The sequence below is a fragment of the Varroa jacobsoni genome, unplaced genomic scaffold (assembly GCF_002532875.2).
Source record: "Varroa jacobsoni isolate VJ856 unplaced genomic scaffold, vjacob_1.0 scaffold_1170, whole genome shotgun sequence".
NCBI classification, from domain to species: Eukaryota; Metazoa; Arthropoda; class Arachnida; order Mesostigmata; family Varroidae; genus Varroa; species Varroa jacobsoni.
The window spans coordinates 468,636-484,407 of record NW_019214072.1 but is presented as its reverse complement, the minus strand read 5'-3'; the positions used below and the strand labels follow the sequence as shown (position 1 = coordinate 484,407).

At 38.8% G+C, this 15,772-nt stretch overlaps 1 protein-coding gene across 2 annotated transcripts in view; it reads left to right on the top strand.

Moving 5' to 3' along the window:
- LOC111267336 (lipase 1) overlaps positions 1-15,772 on the top strand; it is a 35,052-nt gene that overhangs the window by 2,725 nt on the left and 16,555 nt on the right. Inside the window, exons 1-2 of one of the 2 annotated variants that reach the window (XM_086971257.1) lie at positions 13,114-13,332; positions 13,847-13,999. The exons of the other annotated variant lie outside the window; for it this stretch is intronic. Of the exons in view, the coding sequence (XP_086827383.1) occupies positions 13,174-13,332; positions 13,847-13,999 (312 nt within the window). The 5' untranslated portion in view covers positions 13,114-13,173. Of the gene's footprint in view, positions 1-13,113; positions 13,333-13,846; positions 14,000-15,772 lie in introns of those variants that run through there. 2 annotated transcript variants of the gene reach the window in all.

Below are 15,772 nucleotides of genomic sequence, written 5' to 3'. Positions count from 1 at the left end.
TGGGTAAAGTATTTGCGTGCTAATATTAGAAACACGTGGTGGTCTGAGTCAGAACATTGATATAATTCGTTCTACTCTGAAATCCAACGTCCTATTGGTGATGTCGGACGTATAGGAGTATCAATAAATTATTGTAGAAGTATATATTGTAAATTATTAATATAGTAATTAGACACTACTCCTTGATTAAGTGAGTTTGATCTGCCGTACTGATATTTATCAAGCATAGTTTTTGTTTACAAAAAGGGAATATGAAATTGTCGCTGAAATCATTACTGACCGTGAAATAGCTCACTTAATTCGACTTCCTAAATAGCCTTACTTAAAGTACAATTTTTTTGTGTACCCAAAAGAAAATGCAGTTTTATTATCTATAAATAAACCAGATAGTTATTTAAAAAATAAAATATCACAGGCCAACTAGGAGTTAATACATTGCGGAGTTAGCGAACCCTTCAACTTTAAAGTTTTAAGTTTATATGTTGGCTCCAGCGAGGCTGACTGCTAGGTTTACTTTTATCGACGGCAAAATGTGCACACCTAAATTATTACACCACCACATGTGTTGCTTAATCTTGGCGGCAATTGATCGGATTTCGGGGTAGTTTTATCGCAAAGCTGTGCTTGCTCTAAAATCACATAAACATGAAAGTAGGATGCTACGAAAAATGCTAAGAAGAACGATATTGACAACTGGTTGTACCTCTGATATTCCTTTCGTTTCTCATACAATTATTTTCGCTTGCCGGTTCTGACGCTAATTGCACAGCATTAGAAATTATTTTATTATAAAGAAAAATAGTCAGACTTATAGTTTGAGGGCATCGAAGTCAAATTGGCCTCCTGAGTTTTTTTCAAATTTCATGTTCCAAATAATGCTTGTGCTCCGTTAGCTATTTGTAGGCGATCATGTTCTAATTAGCTGTATGAAAAGTGTGTCTGGTATATCACCAATCATCAGAATTCCGTTCGTAAATAATCTTACGAGTGTTGCACAGTATACGAGTATTTATAGGCTGCCGCAAGGCAACCCAACAGTTCTTAACATACGATGAATAAAGCCTTCCCATACCTACAGAACGACGAATTAGATATTCAAAACGTATCATCAGCGGTTCTAAAACAACTGCTTGTAAATCTACCACTAGATTATATTAAACGTTACTTCATGTAGAATCAACGACGCCTGACCTTACATATGCAAAAATCCCATTTAAGAAACGTTCTGGACATTGGAAAGTGGACCCGAATCAATATCGTGCGAAGCTCAAAACGCGATTTTGAACATTATTAGCTAATTACACCTTCTCTAATCTCTAATTGTGTCGCATACTAAGTTACCGATATAATCAAGCAGATTAAAGCGTTATGTGATGTTTGTTTAAAACGAGCTAGTTTTTATTCAAAAAGGCAACGTCTGTTGTTTCTATCGTTGGCAGTGTTTGCTATGGGAGCCTAATTGGTTAATGAGACATTTCAAGGATGTTGCACCAGTCCAGTACGCAAAGGATTGCAGTCGCCTACTGCAATACCTTGCGTAACTATAAAGTCGATGATGCACCGTCACAACTTACATTAATGTAAAATTGATCTGCATTCGAAAAAATCAAAGAAAAATGCGTTCTACAAGAACAAAGCATTTGGTATGGTATTAGAAAAGTTACTCAACACATCCTTGCAAGACGAATTTGAAAAATGATGGCAAATGCAGAGCAGAAACATTCTCTTGTTCATTTTCACTTTTAATAGCTTTATTATAGCTCTTTTTGTACCAAGTACCCATATCTATGTACATGACGCGCATTTCTGTGGCGTACCGTTTAGTTCCTTTAATGGAAACAACTACAAACACTACGGTGACGATTCGTATCTAAGGGTAGTAAAATATCCTAAGCCATGAAGGTGTTGCAAAAACTGAGAAGTTGAAAATATTTTCAATAGGCTCACCAGGTAAGCAGTGAGCTATTTAAAAACGTAACTAAAATAATTTTATGTATAATGAATTAATAGCGCATACTTTAAATTTGTATATTAGATGAAAAAAATGTTTGCATTTGCCGACATGGCACGCTACGGTAAGGTTATGTATGTAAACCTTAAATTAAGGGCTTTTTCTCAATGCATGTGGAGTGCTGATCCTAAGAATGACAGTTGCATTTTTCGATGACTTGCACTTTTGATACCTCACGCTTTACGAGCATCAGAAATTAATTTGCCAAAACGATTACCATCCTTTTGTAATTATTGTTACTTTTGTAATTACTGTTATTGCTAATGTTTTTTTTTACTTATTCTATTTGTGGCATAGTTTTGAACATTTCAAGTCAAAGTTGAATTGCTGTTTACAGCAGGTAGGACAGATACGGATAATTCATTTTCGCTTGCTCAGTGGCTTAAAATTAGCGTCCTAATGGGGCCTGTGGAGAGATCGCAAAGATGTCTTTTAACTAGATTTTGTACATGAAGTACGGATTGGATTGCAGCGCGGGCTTTCACTAAAATAAGGGCAACCAGGTCTTACTCAAAGTTCTCGAAGTAATGTAGAATCATGTGTTAAGGACACATGCTGTGTTCATGCGTGCATTTTTGTATTTGAAGCAACGACTACCTAGAGTCAGCGCTTAGCTTCTCTTGATTGGCTGAATCACCGCAACGCGTTATACACGATACGTAAATGTATCGTTTATAGTGTGCCGCTTTTATATGTAGATACATATATACCGAAATAAACTCAAAAATATATATTGTCGTAATGAATGTATTTCCACCCGTCGGTGATAATCGCTACTGGCCAACAATCAGACCTCATTATTGCTGCAAATTTGGTGGCAGGAGTGGGATGCGGAAGACGAAAGAATGGACGATCTGGCTTGCCGAGACTTTAGCTGGTTGGAGTGGCAAAAGATTTCGACTGATGCTAACTCACTGATTAACCGGCTAGAGGGAACTGCGCGTTTAGTGAGGAACCACCACTGGTTTCAGGGCCAAGAAGTCCGACGTCGCCCCACTCTTCATTTTGGTATTACCTGGATGATGTCCTAGGTGGACAACTAGCAGTTTAACAAAACTGAATGAATGCATCCTCCCTGGGCAGATTGGCTTTGAGAACGAAAGAGTCTTTCGGACGATGTCATCAAAATCAAATTGGATGCGATTGGAGCTCGAATACGACCACGCTGTTTAACGTCAAGAAAACGGCAAAGTCTTTTTTACCTTCGTGAATTTCGTCGGAACAGCGAATCGTACCGTGTACGCCATCTTGATCCAGACAGTTGGACACTATGTGCTATTAGACAACAAAAGGAATCAGTCTTCAGCGGACGGCCTTAAATGTGTGGAACAGGCACCGCCTTTAGACATTCCATTAGAAGGTTAGCTCCGTTTAGGTTCGGATATGGTCTAGACCGCTCCCTGTATCAAAGATGGGCCTGGTGGCACCGTTCCTGCAATCCGACGAACCAGCATGATGTGGTATCCCTGCACGTAATGCGAGCACTTACAAATTAACTGTTCTTACAGGTACGTTTTTCAGTTTTTGAGCTAGACATGAATTGAAAAGTGTAAGATTAGTGCGTACCATGCGGCACTTCCGTACCTCTGGCGCCAGGAAAGTATCGTGGCCTTTATGTTTTGGAGCACACCGGCATGTGGTCTTGGGTATGGGTCGCTGAGCAGGCTGTCGAGGTCGCAGATACCCGGCAGCAATCTCTCGTCTATAAAGGCAACTCAAGTTAAATTGAGGTATACCAGACGGAACTTCTTGTTATAGCTAACAATGTGGCGCACGATGTTCTAGGAGGTCTTCCGTGTGTGATCATTTTGATTAGAAGTGCTTGTCGGATGTCTCGTACGTGTTAGCTTATTTCGTACGTTCGTGACATGTACGTGGTTCTTGCTTTCTACCTAAAAGTAAGTAAGGAGAGTCAAATAGGAGCTTCGTACGTACGTGGGTCTCGTGGGTTCGTGAGCTACGTGGACATTCAGTATGTCTTAATTAATTAAATGAGGGTGCGTGGCCCCTTGGCTATCTTTTACTATCGGAGACTGACTGCGGTGAGGAGTAGGGAAGGGTTCTCCTGCCCTGAATCCTCTCGTAGCATTAGACAAGCCTGAATATTTTGAACTTGGTATATTAGACCTCTGTTTCGAGTTTCACGTCCGGTACCGCCGTTTGGCATTCTATCTGATGGCCGGGTCCCAGCACAAAGCTAAGTGTGCCTATGCCCGGATTTGAACCTAGATCGCATCGTGTTACCAGGATTAGCAGACTATATAGGATATATTAGACCTGGCGAGGGATTACGTCTCCTTCGATGGCACCCAAAGAGCTATATCGATTCAAGCGGACCCCCTTTGGATCGCCTCAATAACATTTTAGCAATAAACAAATCGACTTATCGGATAGTCGCGATAGCGGATGACTTAGTTCATGTTAACAATATAGTCCAGAATAGTTTGTTTATTTAGATACTATTATCTAGGGCTTGAGGAACAGCTGTATCATTTGCTGTTGGTGCTTTCTGTTCTCAGCACTGCTGTCTCTATACCACAGGGAGTCAACATGCTTATTCGTTATGCAAGGAATTGTCAAAATGTCTCCGAGCAGAGCACCTTACCCAAACCAGAAGATGCAGACGCTGTAGGTGTCCTGGAACACCTGCGACCGTCCGCAAACCGCTTCCTGAAAATAGTGTGGCCATCGACTTTTGCGGGGCTTCACCGAGCTCGTAAAGCCGCCATACAATTTATTAAACTTAGACCGCCACATAAAAGTTTGTTTCTGGCTCTGAAAAAAGGCCCAGTTAGGTGATTCAGTTCCTTAGCACTTTCAGAAAGAGTGCACACCAACGCAAGCAGTCACGGATTGGGTCATCGTTTAGTACAGGAGGAATGAAGAGCGCATGGTAAAGTACGGTGGTAAAGGGTCCCGAGCCAAAAGGCTAAGTAGCATTCGTCAGAGATCGAATATTTGCTGCTGTTTATGCGGTAAAGAAGTCCCATTTGTACCTGTAGGAGCGCCGCTTTACGGTGGCTATCGACAGTAGTGCTCCGAAGCACCTGCAAAGTAAAATAGATTTTTATTTAAAATCGGCCCCATGGGTTGTAAAATTGCGCTGAGCTTTGGTGATAGCTACGTTCTGGTGAGGCGACGGGCTTTTCCTACCACCCAAAGACGGAAAGATGGCGGAATTGCTTTCCGGTTTTACCATTCCGGGCTGCGAATTCTCTGATTTCCACGATCGTCCGGATCAGAAGTGTTTTTTTTAAACGAAGGTAACTGGGATTAAGGAAGACCGTCCACCGATTCGTCTTCCGTTACTTCTCGGAGCGCGGAGCATGGGCGAGAATTCGCAGCTGTGAAGTCTGCCAATGATCACAACCGAATTATGAACATCGGCTGCCCTATACGTCGAGCAGTAGTCAGCGCGCTTCAACACGTCACGCGAGGATCACCATAGCCTGTCAGAAAGCAAACGGGTTAATGGAGTAAACAGTCCGCACACTCTTGAGGTGGCTGTCTACGCGGTTGCTGGAGGCGCGCAGTTTCTCTGTTCCCTCAATGTTTCCATTACTCGACTTCACGGTGCACGTTATAGTGAGCGGCGTCCTAGGCGCAACTTCCTGAAAATGGCCAAAGCCATATTACCCGATGAATTTCCAGAATTGCTGTCCGGTCTCTCCGTGTACAAGCTTGAAAAGGCGACCCACATTCACTTTCCCAGGCGAAGGCGAGCCTTTAAAACGACACCCCTCTCGTTCCTGACATTTTGGCTTAAGGACCTCGCCCTCCTACGTCGTTCTCACCAGCAATCCTGAAACTGCTGTCTATGTGCAAGCCTAGACGGAGCGTCGAGAAGCGAATCTCGCGATACACCTGTCGATTACGCAGCCCATGGCGGAGGCGTGTCACCACCAAGCTAAGAGGTATCCAGAAGGATTGGGCTCGAGATGAAAACTCCTGCCAGGTAGCATGATTGAGTGAAACTGATATTGTTATAATGAATGTATTTTTGTTGTATAATACCCTTCATATGGACGTTTAATTGCTAGTTGCCAGAAGATGGCAGAGTTCGTCATTGCTGGAATATATAAAAAAGGAAATCCAGCAATCCGTATCGCACCAAATCTGAGAATGCGTTTCAAAAATGCTCTGAATTGGATAGTGTTTATTCAAAAATAATGTTTTTAATTATTGGAAGCTTTATCAACCTCTGAAGCTGGAAATACGTGAGTGATAAAATCATAATAAGATTTTTTTCTTGCTTTAGCGTCAACTTGTGGAGAATAAAGGGTACCCGTTTGAAGAGCATCGGATAGTTACCGCTGATGGGTTCGTATCGGTTTGAAAACGTCTGTTATGCTAATAGTTAAAAGAGTAGGTGGAAGATAAAAAGATATTAGGTTTTTAACAATTGAGTATTTACACCCTACACACTACGGTTTCGTTCACACGAACTATACCTGAGCTTTTACTGTAGGTATGAGGATCCTACTGCGCGCTATATATATAGTTGAGTTATGACATACAAAATTAAATTCCGGAGAAAATTGTTTACTTTATTTGAATATAATTCCAATCATAGCCCTACTACGTAAATTTTGAGTAACATTAATGTTTATAAAATAATGTTTTTTGTTTTACACTCATTTTCATTTTTACCAATAAGGATAAAAACATACACCTATCTGTATAGGTGTGCACATCATAGAATGCATAGTTACATAATGATCTATTAATGAAAAGGTGTTAAATGTGAAGCTAGTTGCATAGCTTCATCTGAAAATCGTACCTATCATTTCGTTTATCAGTGTTCTAATATTTTTATTACCAAAGTTTTCATACTAAATTTCATATTGTACTTCCGTACTTTTCTTGAATTAAATTTATTTTTTCATTTATTGCCTAAATCCGTTGCTTTAGCTACGTGCTGATCACGCATCGAATTCCACATGGACGACAAACTCCTTTTATCCAGGAGACAAACAAGAAAGTTGTTTTCCTTCCGGCTCCGTTGTTCTGTTCCTCTACATTTTATGTCGACGACCTAGCAAATAACTCGATTGGTAAGATAAACTTGTTTCGTTTAAAATTTCTGTTCAGGTTTCCACGCTTAGAGCAAAGCACAGTTTTTTTTTATTTTTTATTGAACGTCTTACTATTTGTGAGGCTAAAGTAACTTGGACACAAATATCTTTGCACATGATTTAGACCAAAAACACCAACATCTCAAATACGCAGCCATACTTATTAACAACAGCTGCTTTTTTCTCGGCAGGCAGTTGTTGCTCTTTTAATATATTGTTCAGTAATCTTTAGTATAACAAAAATAGCCATAATATATCTAGTTCGCATTGGGTCGTGATCCGAGAGTTGAACGATTTCAGGAGCTGGAGTTGAAAGGTTTTCGTCATTACTCAAGTATTATAAATGCATCCATATTAGGGTGAAACACTAGCTTCGATGTTGATATCAAGCTCGTCAAACCAAGGCCAGGGTTCAAACATGGGAACTCTAAACCCCTGCTTTGTCTTGGATTAAAAAAAGCGCAGTCCTTATAAATTAGAAGCCACTCCGTACATCCGCGACAAAACGTTACCTCTGAGCGTTCCGGTTTTATTAATCAATTCGAAATACAATAGGTAAGCAGAAAGCTTAGCCAATATTTGGCCGTCGAAACCCTCAGTTCCCAGTTGCAGGGCGTTAGGGCATTCAGTAGTTTAAGTTCTAGAGTTTTGTTTGAAGAGTAAAAGTAGCGGGGCCGATTGGCAAGTTGTTCCTTTCCTTAAATAGAAACCCCAGATCTTATGTGCGATAGACAGTGCAGTGAAGAAGCAAATTTTCAGTTGGTTACATTATCCAACCTTAATACAGATCCAGCTACTCCGTGTAGCTCCTTGACATTATAATTGTACAAAACATGTTCTTCCTTTTTTTGCTTCAACATACAAATCAAGTTATGTTATACCATCTGTAGGAAGAACCGTTGTATTCAATTATCTAGAAGAAGATGAAATCCCACTATTTTTTTTTCCAGATGCTGAGAAATATTTTGGCACGCTAGCAGAAATGGGGCGTTCAATTTAATCCGCTTTTGAAGTTTTTTGACAAAAACTGAAACGGACATTAATACTTTAGAAGCAGGTCGTCTGTTTGTTGCATCTTTGCTAAACTGTTCCTATTCGGCTGCTTCTCCTTTCAATGCATACTGTGTACAGGTTTGTCCCTTTCGCATTCTACCAATACATTCACCCTTTCTTTATTTCCGATTCTTGCTCATAGATTCATGTCGCAGTCTTGAGCTAGTTCGCTCACCGTAAATCTCACCGTTGTTACACGAAGCTCGTGTCGAGCTCTTATATACCTATTGCCAAATTAATAGGAGGATCCTTTACCACTTTCAGTTTGTTCGCCCGCGTTGCGACACTGCTTTTTTAATATCCTGAAGTGGTTAAGTATAGTTGCAGTTCGATAAAAGTTTGGTAGTTCTAACGTCAATTGTTGCATTTCAAATATAACGCAGTGTACTAATGTTTGGGATGGGATTGAATGAGCCTTCTCGACTTCTAACCAGCGCTGCGAGGGATTACAAGAGGGTACCTTGTAGATAGATCAATAGAGTCGTACTGCGCCACCTTGAAATATTTCCTCTTGTCTGCCAGTGGACAGCATTCTTCCGATCAAGGAAAAGAGCTGACCACATACTAAAACTTGCGTGTGGCAAAAAACGTGATTCCAAAGTCGAAGCTTGTTTTAAAAACTTAAGGATCGCCTGGCCCGTTCCAAGTAATTAGAAACATGATTCCGGATTTGTGAGGAGATGTCACGAGCACAATGATCGGTATACAAAGCAGAGCTTAATCATTAGGAGCGACAATAAAACAAAACATATCCATTGGTTTAAGCCTATGCAATGTTTGACTGTCAACTTCTCTTGTGGTAAAACTACAGACGTATGCCTCTTGGCTACCTCCGTAGGCTTTCAGTTAGATAGTGTTTCATGACCTCACTGGAATGAATATAATACAGTGGTGACTTGTCAAACTATAAGGCTGCCCTTGTTTTTCGACTGTGAGTGGCTAATATATCCTATACAGCGGTGTAGTAAATTAATAGTAATGTATAGGAAATGCGAATAAAAAGAAATAGCTGAAATCATATTCTGTGCTCAAAAATCTGAATTCAAACGAGATATCGACTAAAGGCTTCATTTTTTTATATATAAGAGGCAATTTGTTAAAAAAAATTCACTAAGCAGGATTTTCTCTTGTTCGTGGAAGTTTTATTCTATTTAAGCAGCTTATCTACATATTTGTCCGATTAATGCGCATTCTAAAATACTTCTTATGAGCTCATGGTAAAAATAAATCACTTCGGGTTTGTCGTCTGCATAAACGATTACCAACGCGTAACAAATCATGTCACGAAAGATCTAGTTACTACAATGTATTGTCAAACTGTGCATCGTAAGAGACTGACAGTCATTCGTCCGAATTCATCAATAAATAACTCAGGCCACATGCAAATATGATTTCTAATGGGTTCAATCATTCAGTCTCACATGTGGTATATACTAATTGTGTTTTGCACCGGATGAGGTAAGGCACCAAACCTATGCAGTGTATGGCCATTAGAGATATGTAGATACTTGTCTTACCTGATAGTTATGTTCTACTGGACTGCGTGTCGTGCGAATATCTTTATTATTGTAGTCACTCCTTTGGGTAGTAATTATGTTTCTTGTCTGAACCGTAAAACCATGTTAATGCTAGACCCGGAACCCGTATCTCCGGATTTATCTTGTACGCCGTATATAACATGCTAAATTTCTGATCAGTTCAATCTTTTAAGTCTTTAGGGTTCTGTTAAATCTTGCGCTCAATGTCATATAATAAGTGGTGTCCTGGGTTCGTCTTCGGTATGAGAACACACATGAAAGAACTGACGAATTTATCAGCTGGCGACAGGCGAAAATACTTTGACCGCGTGAGCAAAATTTTTCCTTTTAGATGGAAGAGGCGTCCTTAAAAGGTTCTGAGAATGTTAAGAGGAGTATAGCACTTTTCTTACATGGCTAAGCCTCCGGTTAAAAAAAACCAGCTTCTAATTTCTCCAGCTACACATACTATAATAAACCTTTGTAAATAAAGAAAGGTATTTTATTTTTCGGAAACACTTTATATCCATTATTTATCGTCATTCTCTAGAAGTATTGACATTATTTCGAACGGATTTAGCGCTCGCGGTAACAATACTTTTTTATAACTGCCATGGTTTCTTCTGGCTTTGTTTGTTCTAGATGTATTGTTTTGAGCACCTTGTTCGAAACATAGCGATACTTGGAAGAGAAAATCAGATCGCCTTAATCAGTTAACAATAGTTTTTATATTATCTGTTTCAATGATTGACAAAGATAGTGCGATAACTTACCTTAACTTACCCTTAGCACATTGTCCAACTACTATCTGTCGTCTTTGTGGAGTGTATAAACAACACAATCATTATCCTAAAGTTTGAGCGCCAAACATGTGTCAACCTCATATGGCTAGTGATGTCTTTTAAAACGGCGAGGTAACAACAAAGACTACAATAGAACAGTAAATACGTCCTACGGTAAGCAAAAAAACACAAGCCTTTCTTGAAAACAGAAAACCTCTTCGAAACACCAAGCGGCGATACAATTATATGAAACTTCGATGATTGCTTACCAGCGTAAGAGACGTAATTTGCTGAGTGAGTTGTATGAAATTTCAACGTGCCCAATCTCCCAAGTAGTTAATTGCGTATTTTCAGACGAGTATTGTCCAACTTATTGAAAAATGAATTAGTTGACACCAATTTAAAGACAACAATATACTTACCAGATTTTAATATATTAGACGACTATGAAAATTAACATAGGTTACTCTGAATTTCGTTGTTGTGCCGTGCAGGAAGTCAAACTACTTATTTCCAGGCTATATCTACCAGCTATCAATAGAAAACCGATATGCAACATTGAACCCTTTTGTTCTGTCTCTCGAGCATTTAGGTAGTACTTGCCACACCGCATAGGGCAGCTGAAACACTTGTTTTTAGGATTTTAATGCAGTTGCTGCATGTGTCACTATAATATATAATATGTCTATCTGGGTTGTGACATTTAACTAAAAAAAAATGATTGTTTCTTCCATAAATTGAAAGCTACATGACGGTATAGATTGGCGTATACCTTACAGAATTCGAGACGGCGACTTATTGATTTCATACCTCCGAAGTGTCGTCCAAGTCCTCTAGACATCTGGTTTCCGGGGGTTCTCGATTCGGCTCTGGATTGAATGGCTGTTTTTAACTTCAGTGCTACGCAATGTCTAATATTACATTCTATCTGAACTTTGAAAAAATATTCTATGTAACAAGCTGTGTCACCAATAGTTTTTTTAATGCAAAAAAAAAATTGTATAAAACGCTTACTTCCATAAGGCGTGATTTTGCAGCAAGAATCTTACATCGATGCTTTAAGCGATCAGCTTAATAGGTTAAGTATAAAGCTTCACTCGTTCGCTCCAAAGCTTCGACGAACGAAAGCTTGTAGTAGACCTTCCGCAACGTCGATTTCACCGTCGGGTACATTTCCTAAAAGTATTAGCTGCACCCAAAGTATTTGTAGACATTTCCGGCGGCTGAAAGTGCTGTTAAAACAGAGTTGTGAAAACTGGAACAGCAGCCATGTTTTTATGGGAATTGTTTCATCCATGCAAATGCGTACTATAATTTTCCGTCGTAAAGCAATATTTGATTTGTTGCGAAGTGTGTAAGTGCCCGATCGACTTAGTTCCTCTTTTGTGTTTGGTAGAAGTAATTGTGACGCAATTTTTACTATCGTAATACGGTAGAATAGAAAGTTGAACATGTAGTGATTGTTTTTACTTCACAGACATCATTATCTAAGTCAACTAAAAAATGAACATCCATAGCCTCGTATAAAGAGATTTTCTTTTGATACCGTAAAGGCTTACCTTGTAGTAAAGACCAGAAAAAGACAAATTTGCTTTTTCGACCAGTTTATCTTAACGAAAACGTTTTAACCGATATTTTCCAAAAAAAAGAGCATCTTGAAAAATCCAACGTTTGGTAAAGAGTATTGCTGGAATATTCAGTTGAATTGACTCGTGAATATGTTCGTGTTGATGAGGCAGGTAAATTAACCTGGGTTGGGCAACGAATTGGGCCTGAGTTTGTTCAGAGTTGGAACCGTAACGAATATTTTCTCCCAAAATGAGAGTGTTTCATTTCGGGCCGTGTCCATGAAGCTGCAAGACTGTTCTGACATCGAAAAAAAAGACAGTTTCTTTATGAAAAGATGTAGCAGTCTACTCTCAAAAAGAACGCATTTTGCAACAAACAAATCGGTCTTTAACACACCTTTTGTTGCAGCAAAAATTATTATGCTTCTAAAAAGTCTTCTCTTTTCCAACATGCATGACAATTTTAGTCCTTGGAGAAGCTTGCCTGAAACGGCAAAAATTGCCAATTCTGCCTGCAAAGGGTTTGTATTAAAAGAAATAATGGTCAGATCCCCATATCCGGCTACCTAATATTCTATTAGAGATAATGAAAACTCTGTTTCTATAAGCAACCGTCGTATTTGGTCAGTTACCATTACTGTTTATATAGATAATATTAGCAATTATAATTATCGCAATTATCTCACGAAGCGACGTAAAGGTAACGCTTGAGCCAAAACCATTAGGTACCTTTTCTGGAATCGGATTCGCGAGTGAAATCAATACTATTACAATGATGAAAAAAGTGACTGGAGTCATAGCTTAGAAATAGAATATATAGTATAAAAGCTATACAGGCTGACACGTAACTCACCCCTGTATTTTAAGTATACTACTCAGCAGCAAAAATTGACTTCCAGGCAGATTGAGTTAAAAACAATCTAAAAACGTAATTATGACCAATTTCTTTCGGCAGAAAAAAATCTCTATGTAGACGGACAGCTATTTAAAGGCACTCATAATTGTTTGGCTTGATGTGATAGTCGTTAGTCCCTTCAGTTGAAAAAGGTACTATGTGTAACAAGTACATTATGCGACTGCCTTTTTATATGATCATTTCTAGGTTATATATTTGCCGATCAGGGTTTCGACGTCTGGCTGGGCAATACCAGGGGGAATGCATTTGGAATGGAGACTCTTAATAGAGGACGAGTACAATCGGTGAAAGATAAGGAGTTTTATAACTATACATTGGTGGAACATGGTATATTTGATGTGGCTGCACAGATAGATTACATACTTCAAGTAACGGGCGCTAAGAACGTGTCCTATTTTGGTCATTCACAGGTGAGCTTTAACTGCAAAGAGATACTCGCTATACTTGCCTAAAATGACATAGGATAGTATTTTTAAAAAAAAGTAAACATTTTTTGAATTCCTAACTTTCAGTTCAAGTGTCTCTCATAGCGAATTAGAGCTAGTAACTCCAGCGACGAGCCCTCACTATTAGTTTTCGTCAAAATGAAGTATCGTTTTATTTATCGGCTAGCCTTCGATGGTTGACTTATTATTTTTTTTTGCTCAAGGAAGTTTAACAGATTAGAAGCCTAACACAGAGGATTTCTATGCAACTCTATTATGCTCTCTTCTATGCAAGAAGTGAGTTTATTCTAAAAGTAGAACGCAAACGTGAGGATAAATGCGTTTTTTTTTTAGTCGAAATTTAATGGTCTAAAAATATTCACGTCTAAAGTAAAAAAAAAATAATAGATTATTTAAAATACACTGGACTCTTCTTTATATAGATGACGCTGCTACTACTCATAGAACAGAAGTTTAATGTCTTATAAATACCATTTAGGGCGCTGCTTCCGGTTTCGCACTGCTATCAAAACGGCCTGCTTATAACTCAAAGATCTCAGCCCTCGCTTCTTTAGGAGGCTTTCGTACATTCGGCTGCAATTTTGATGATCCCTTTCTCAAATCACTCTGGCGATCTGTAAAAGCATTTGTTGTAAGTTTATTAAAATTATCCTTTATTGGAAATTATGGAACAAGGTGGTAAACTTGCTTTCGATAACAGAACAAACCAAATGGAATATTTGAGGCAAATATACTTTGAAGGGGATAAAAGTCGCATAGAAAATAATTTCTATCAGAGCCTCAATAATCCCAAGCCTTGTTAGTAAATCCACTTTGTATATACCAATAGTTTTTTGTCAATGCGACTATTATCTGGAGCAAAAAAAAAACAAGTAGTAGCTAAAATAGTTGATTCGAAAAAAGCCACATCACAATACAGGATTTATATACCCTTAAAAAGACCAATTATATCTCAGCATCGAGAGTTTGCGTTGTCATTTGGCAGATATATTTCTTTAACCAATTTTTTGCTTTTTGACTCTTGTGCCGAGGCTAAGGTTGTCCCTCTGGACATCATGCAGGTTAGGCCTAAGAGATAATTCCTGTCACATGTTGCTTAATAGATGGTGTAATATCTAACTTGCAAGTCCTTACGACGTAGGTTAGGGTGAAGAGGGTTCAGACGACGTGAACAGAGTTATTCCAGCCACTCCGTAAAACGGAGCGGATGAATACATTGAGTTCCGGATAGAGATCCTAGGAAGCTTTCGGTAAAACTAGCATGCGTTGAAACACCATCGTAGGCACGCGGTCCTTAGTATTATAATGTGGGTCCATAATAGGAATAGTCCATATCGCGGAATTGTATTTTGTGTGATTTAGATGAGAACGCGAAGACGGTCTCGAGAGCTAATTAGCAGTACGCTTTATTGTCATCCAGTCAGTTATCAGGTAGGCTGTGTATTCGACTAAGCGGGTTACACACTTTTTAACTGCAGGATATACCTAATATAAAAAGGCTCTGAACCTTAACACGAATAATTAGTTTCTTTGAAGTTAACGAAACTATATATATGAAATGCACTAAATAAAATGGTATTTCGAGGTATAATAAGCAAGACTTAGTCATAATAACTAAATTTGTTAATGTTTCGTTACTTGTCCCGGGCTGCAAATTTTGTTGTTTCAGGCAAATCATGAGATCTCTTTTTAGCTCTAATTAGACGGATATCTATTTTAGCCGAATGAACATTTTTTTTGTGGAACTTCGTATGCTAAAAACGTTACACTCTACTCTATAACAGGTAAAACTCTCTGACCATATACAAGTAGCTCCTTCAGGATTCAGTGCACAATCTCCTCTACACCGGTTTATCTATTATGTAATGTGTATTGTGACATACATGCTTCACAGTTTTCATACTGATTGCTTGAAGCACTCATGATCAAATTATATATATATATATATGTATATGTATCGAGTTGAACGCTTTTGGCTTTGAAGTCACATATCTCAGGTAAGTTATGTTGCGCCGTATCGACGTTAATAGCTAGGTTGTGAAAATTAGCTATCGTTTACAATTTTATTGTGCCCATTTGTAAAGGCGCAACACCGAAAAAATCCAGAAATTTCAAGGTGAAAGGATAGTAGCCAACCAATTACGAATAAAATTAATAAAATTATTGTGAAGAGCTGGGAGGCCATGATATGACCAAGGAACTAAACATCCTCCACCAACCAATATTAAACTATTCAAAAAACATTAGCTACAAAAAAAAGCTTCAATGTTTAGGGGCCCACAAAGTGGCGCAAGCGAATTTTTCGCTTGTATTTCTATTAACGCGATGAAATCGAGCTACTTCTAAAGTGGTTGATCGCGCGGGAACAAATCACATACAACCAGAATGTGTGGTCTGTGACAAG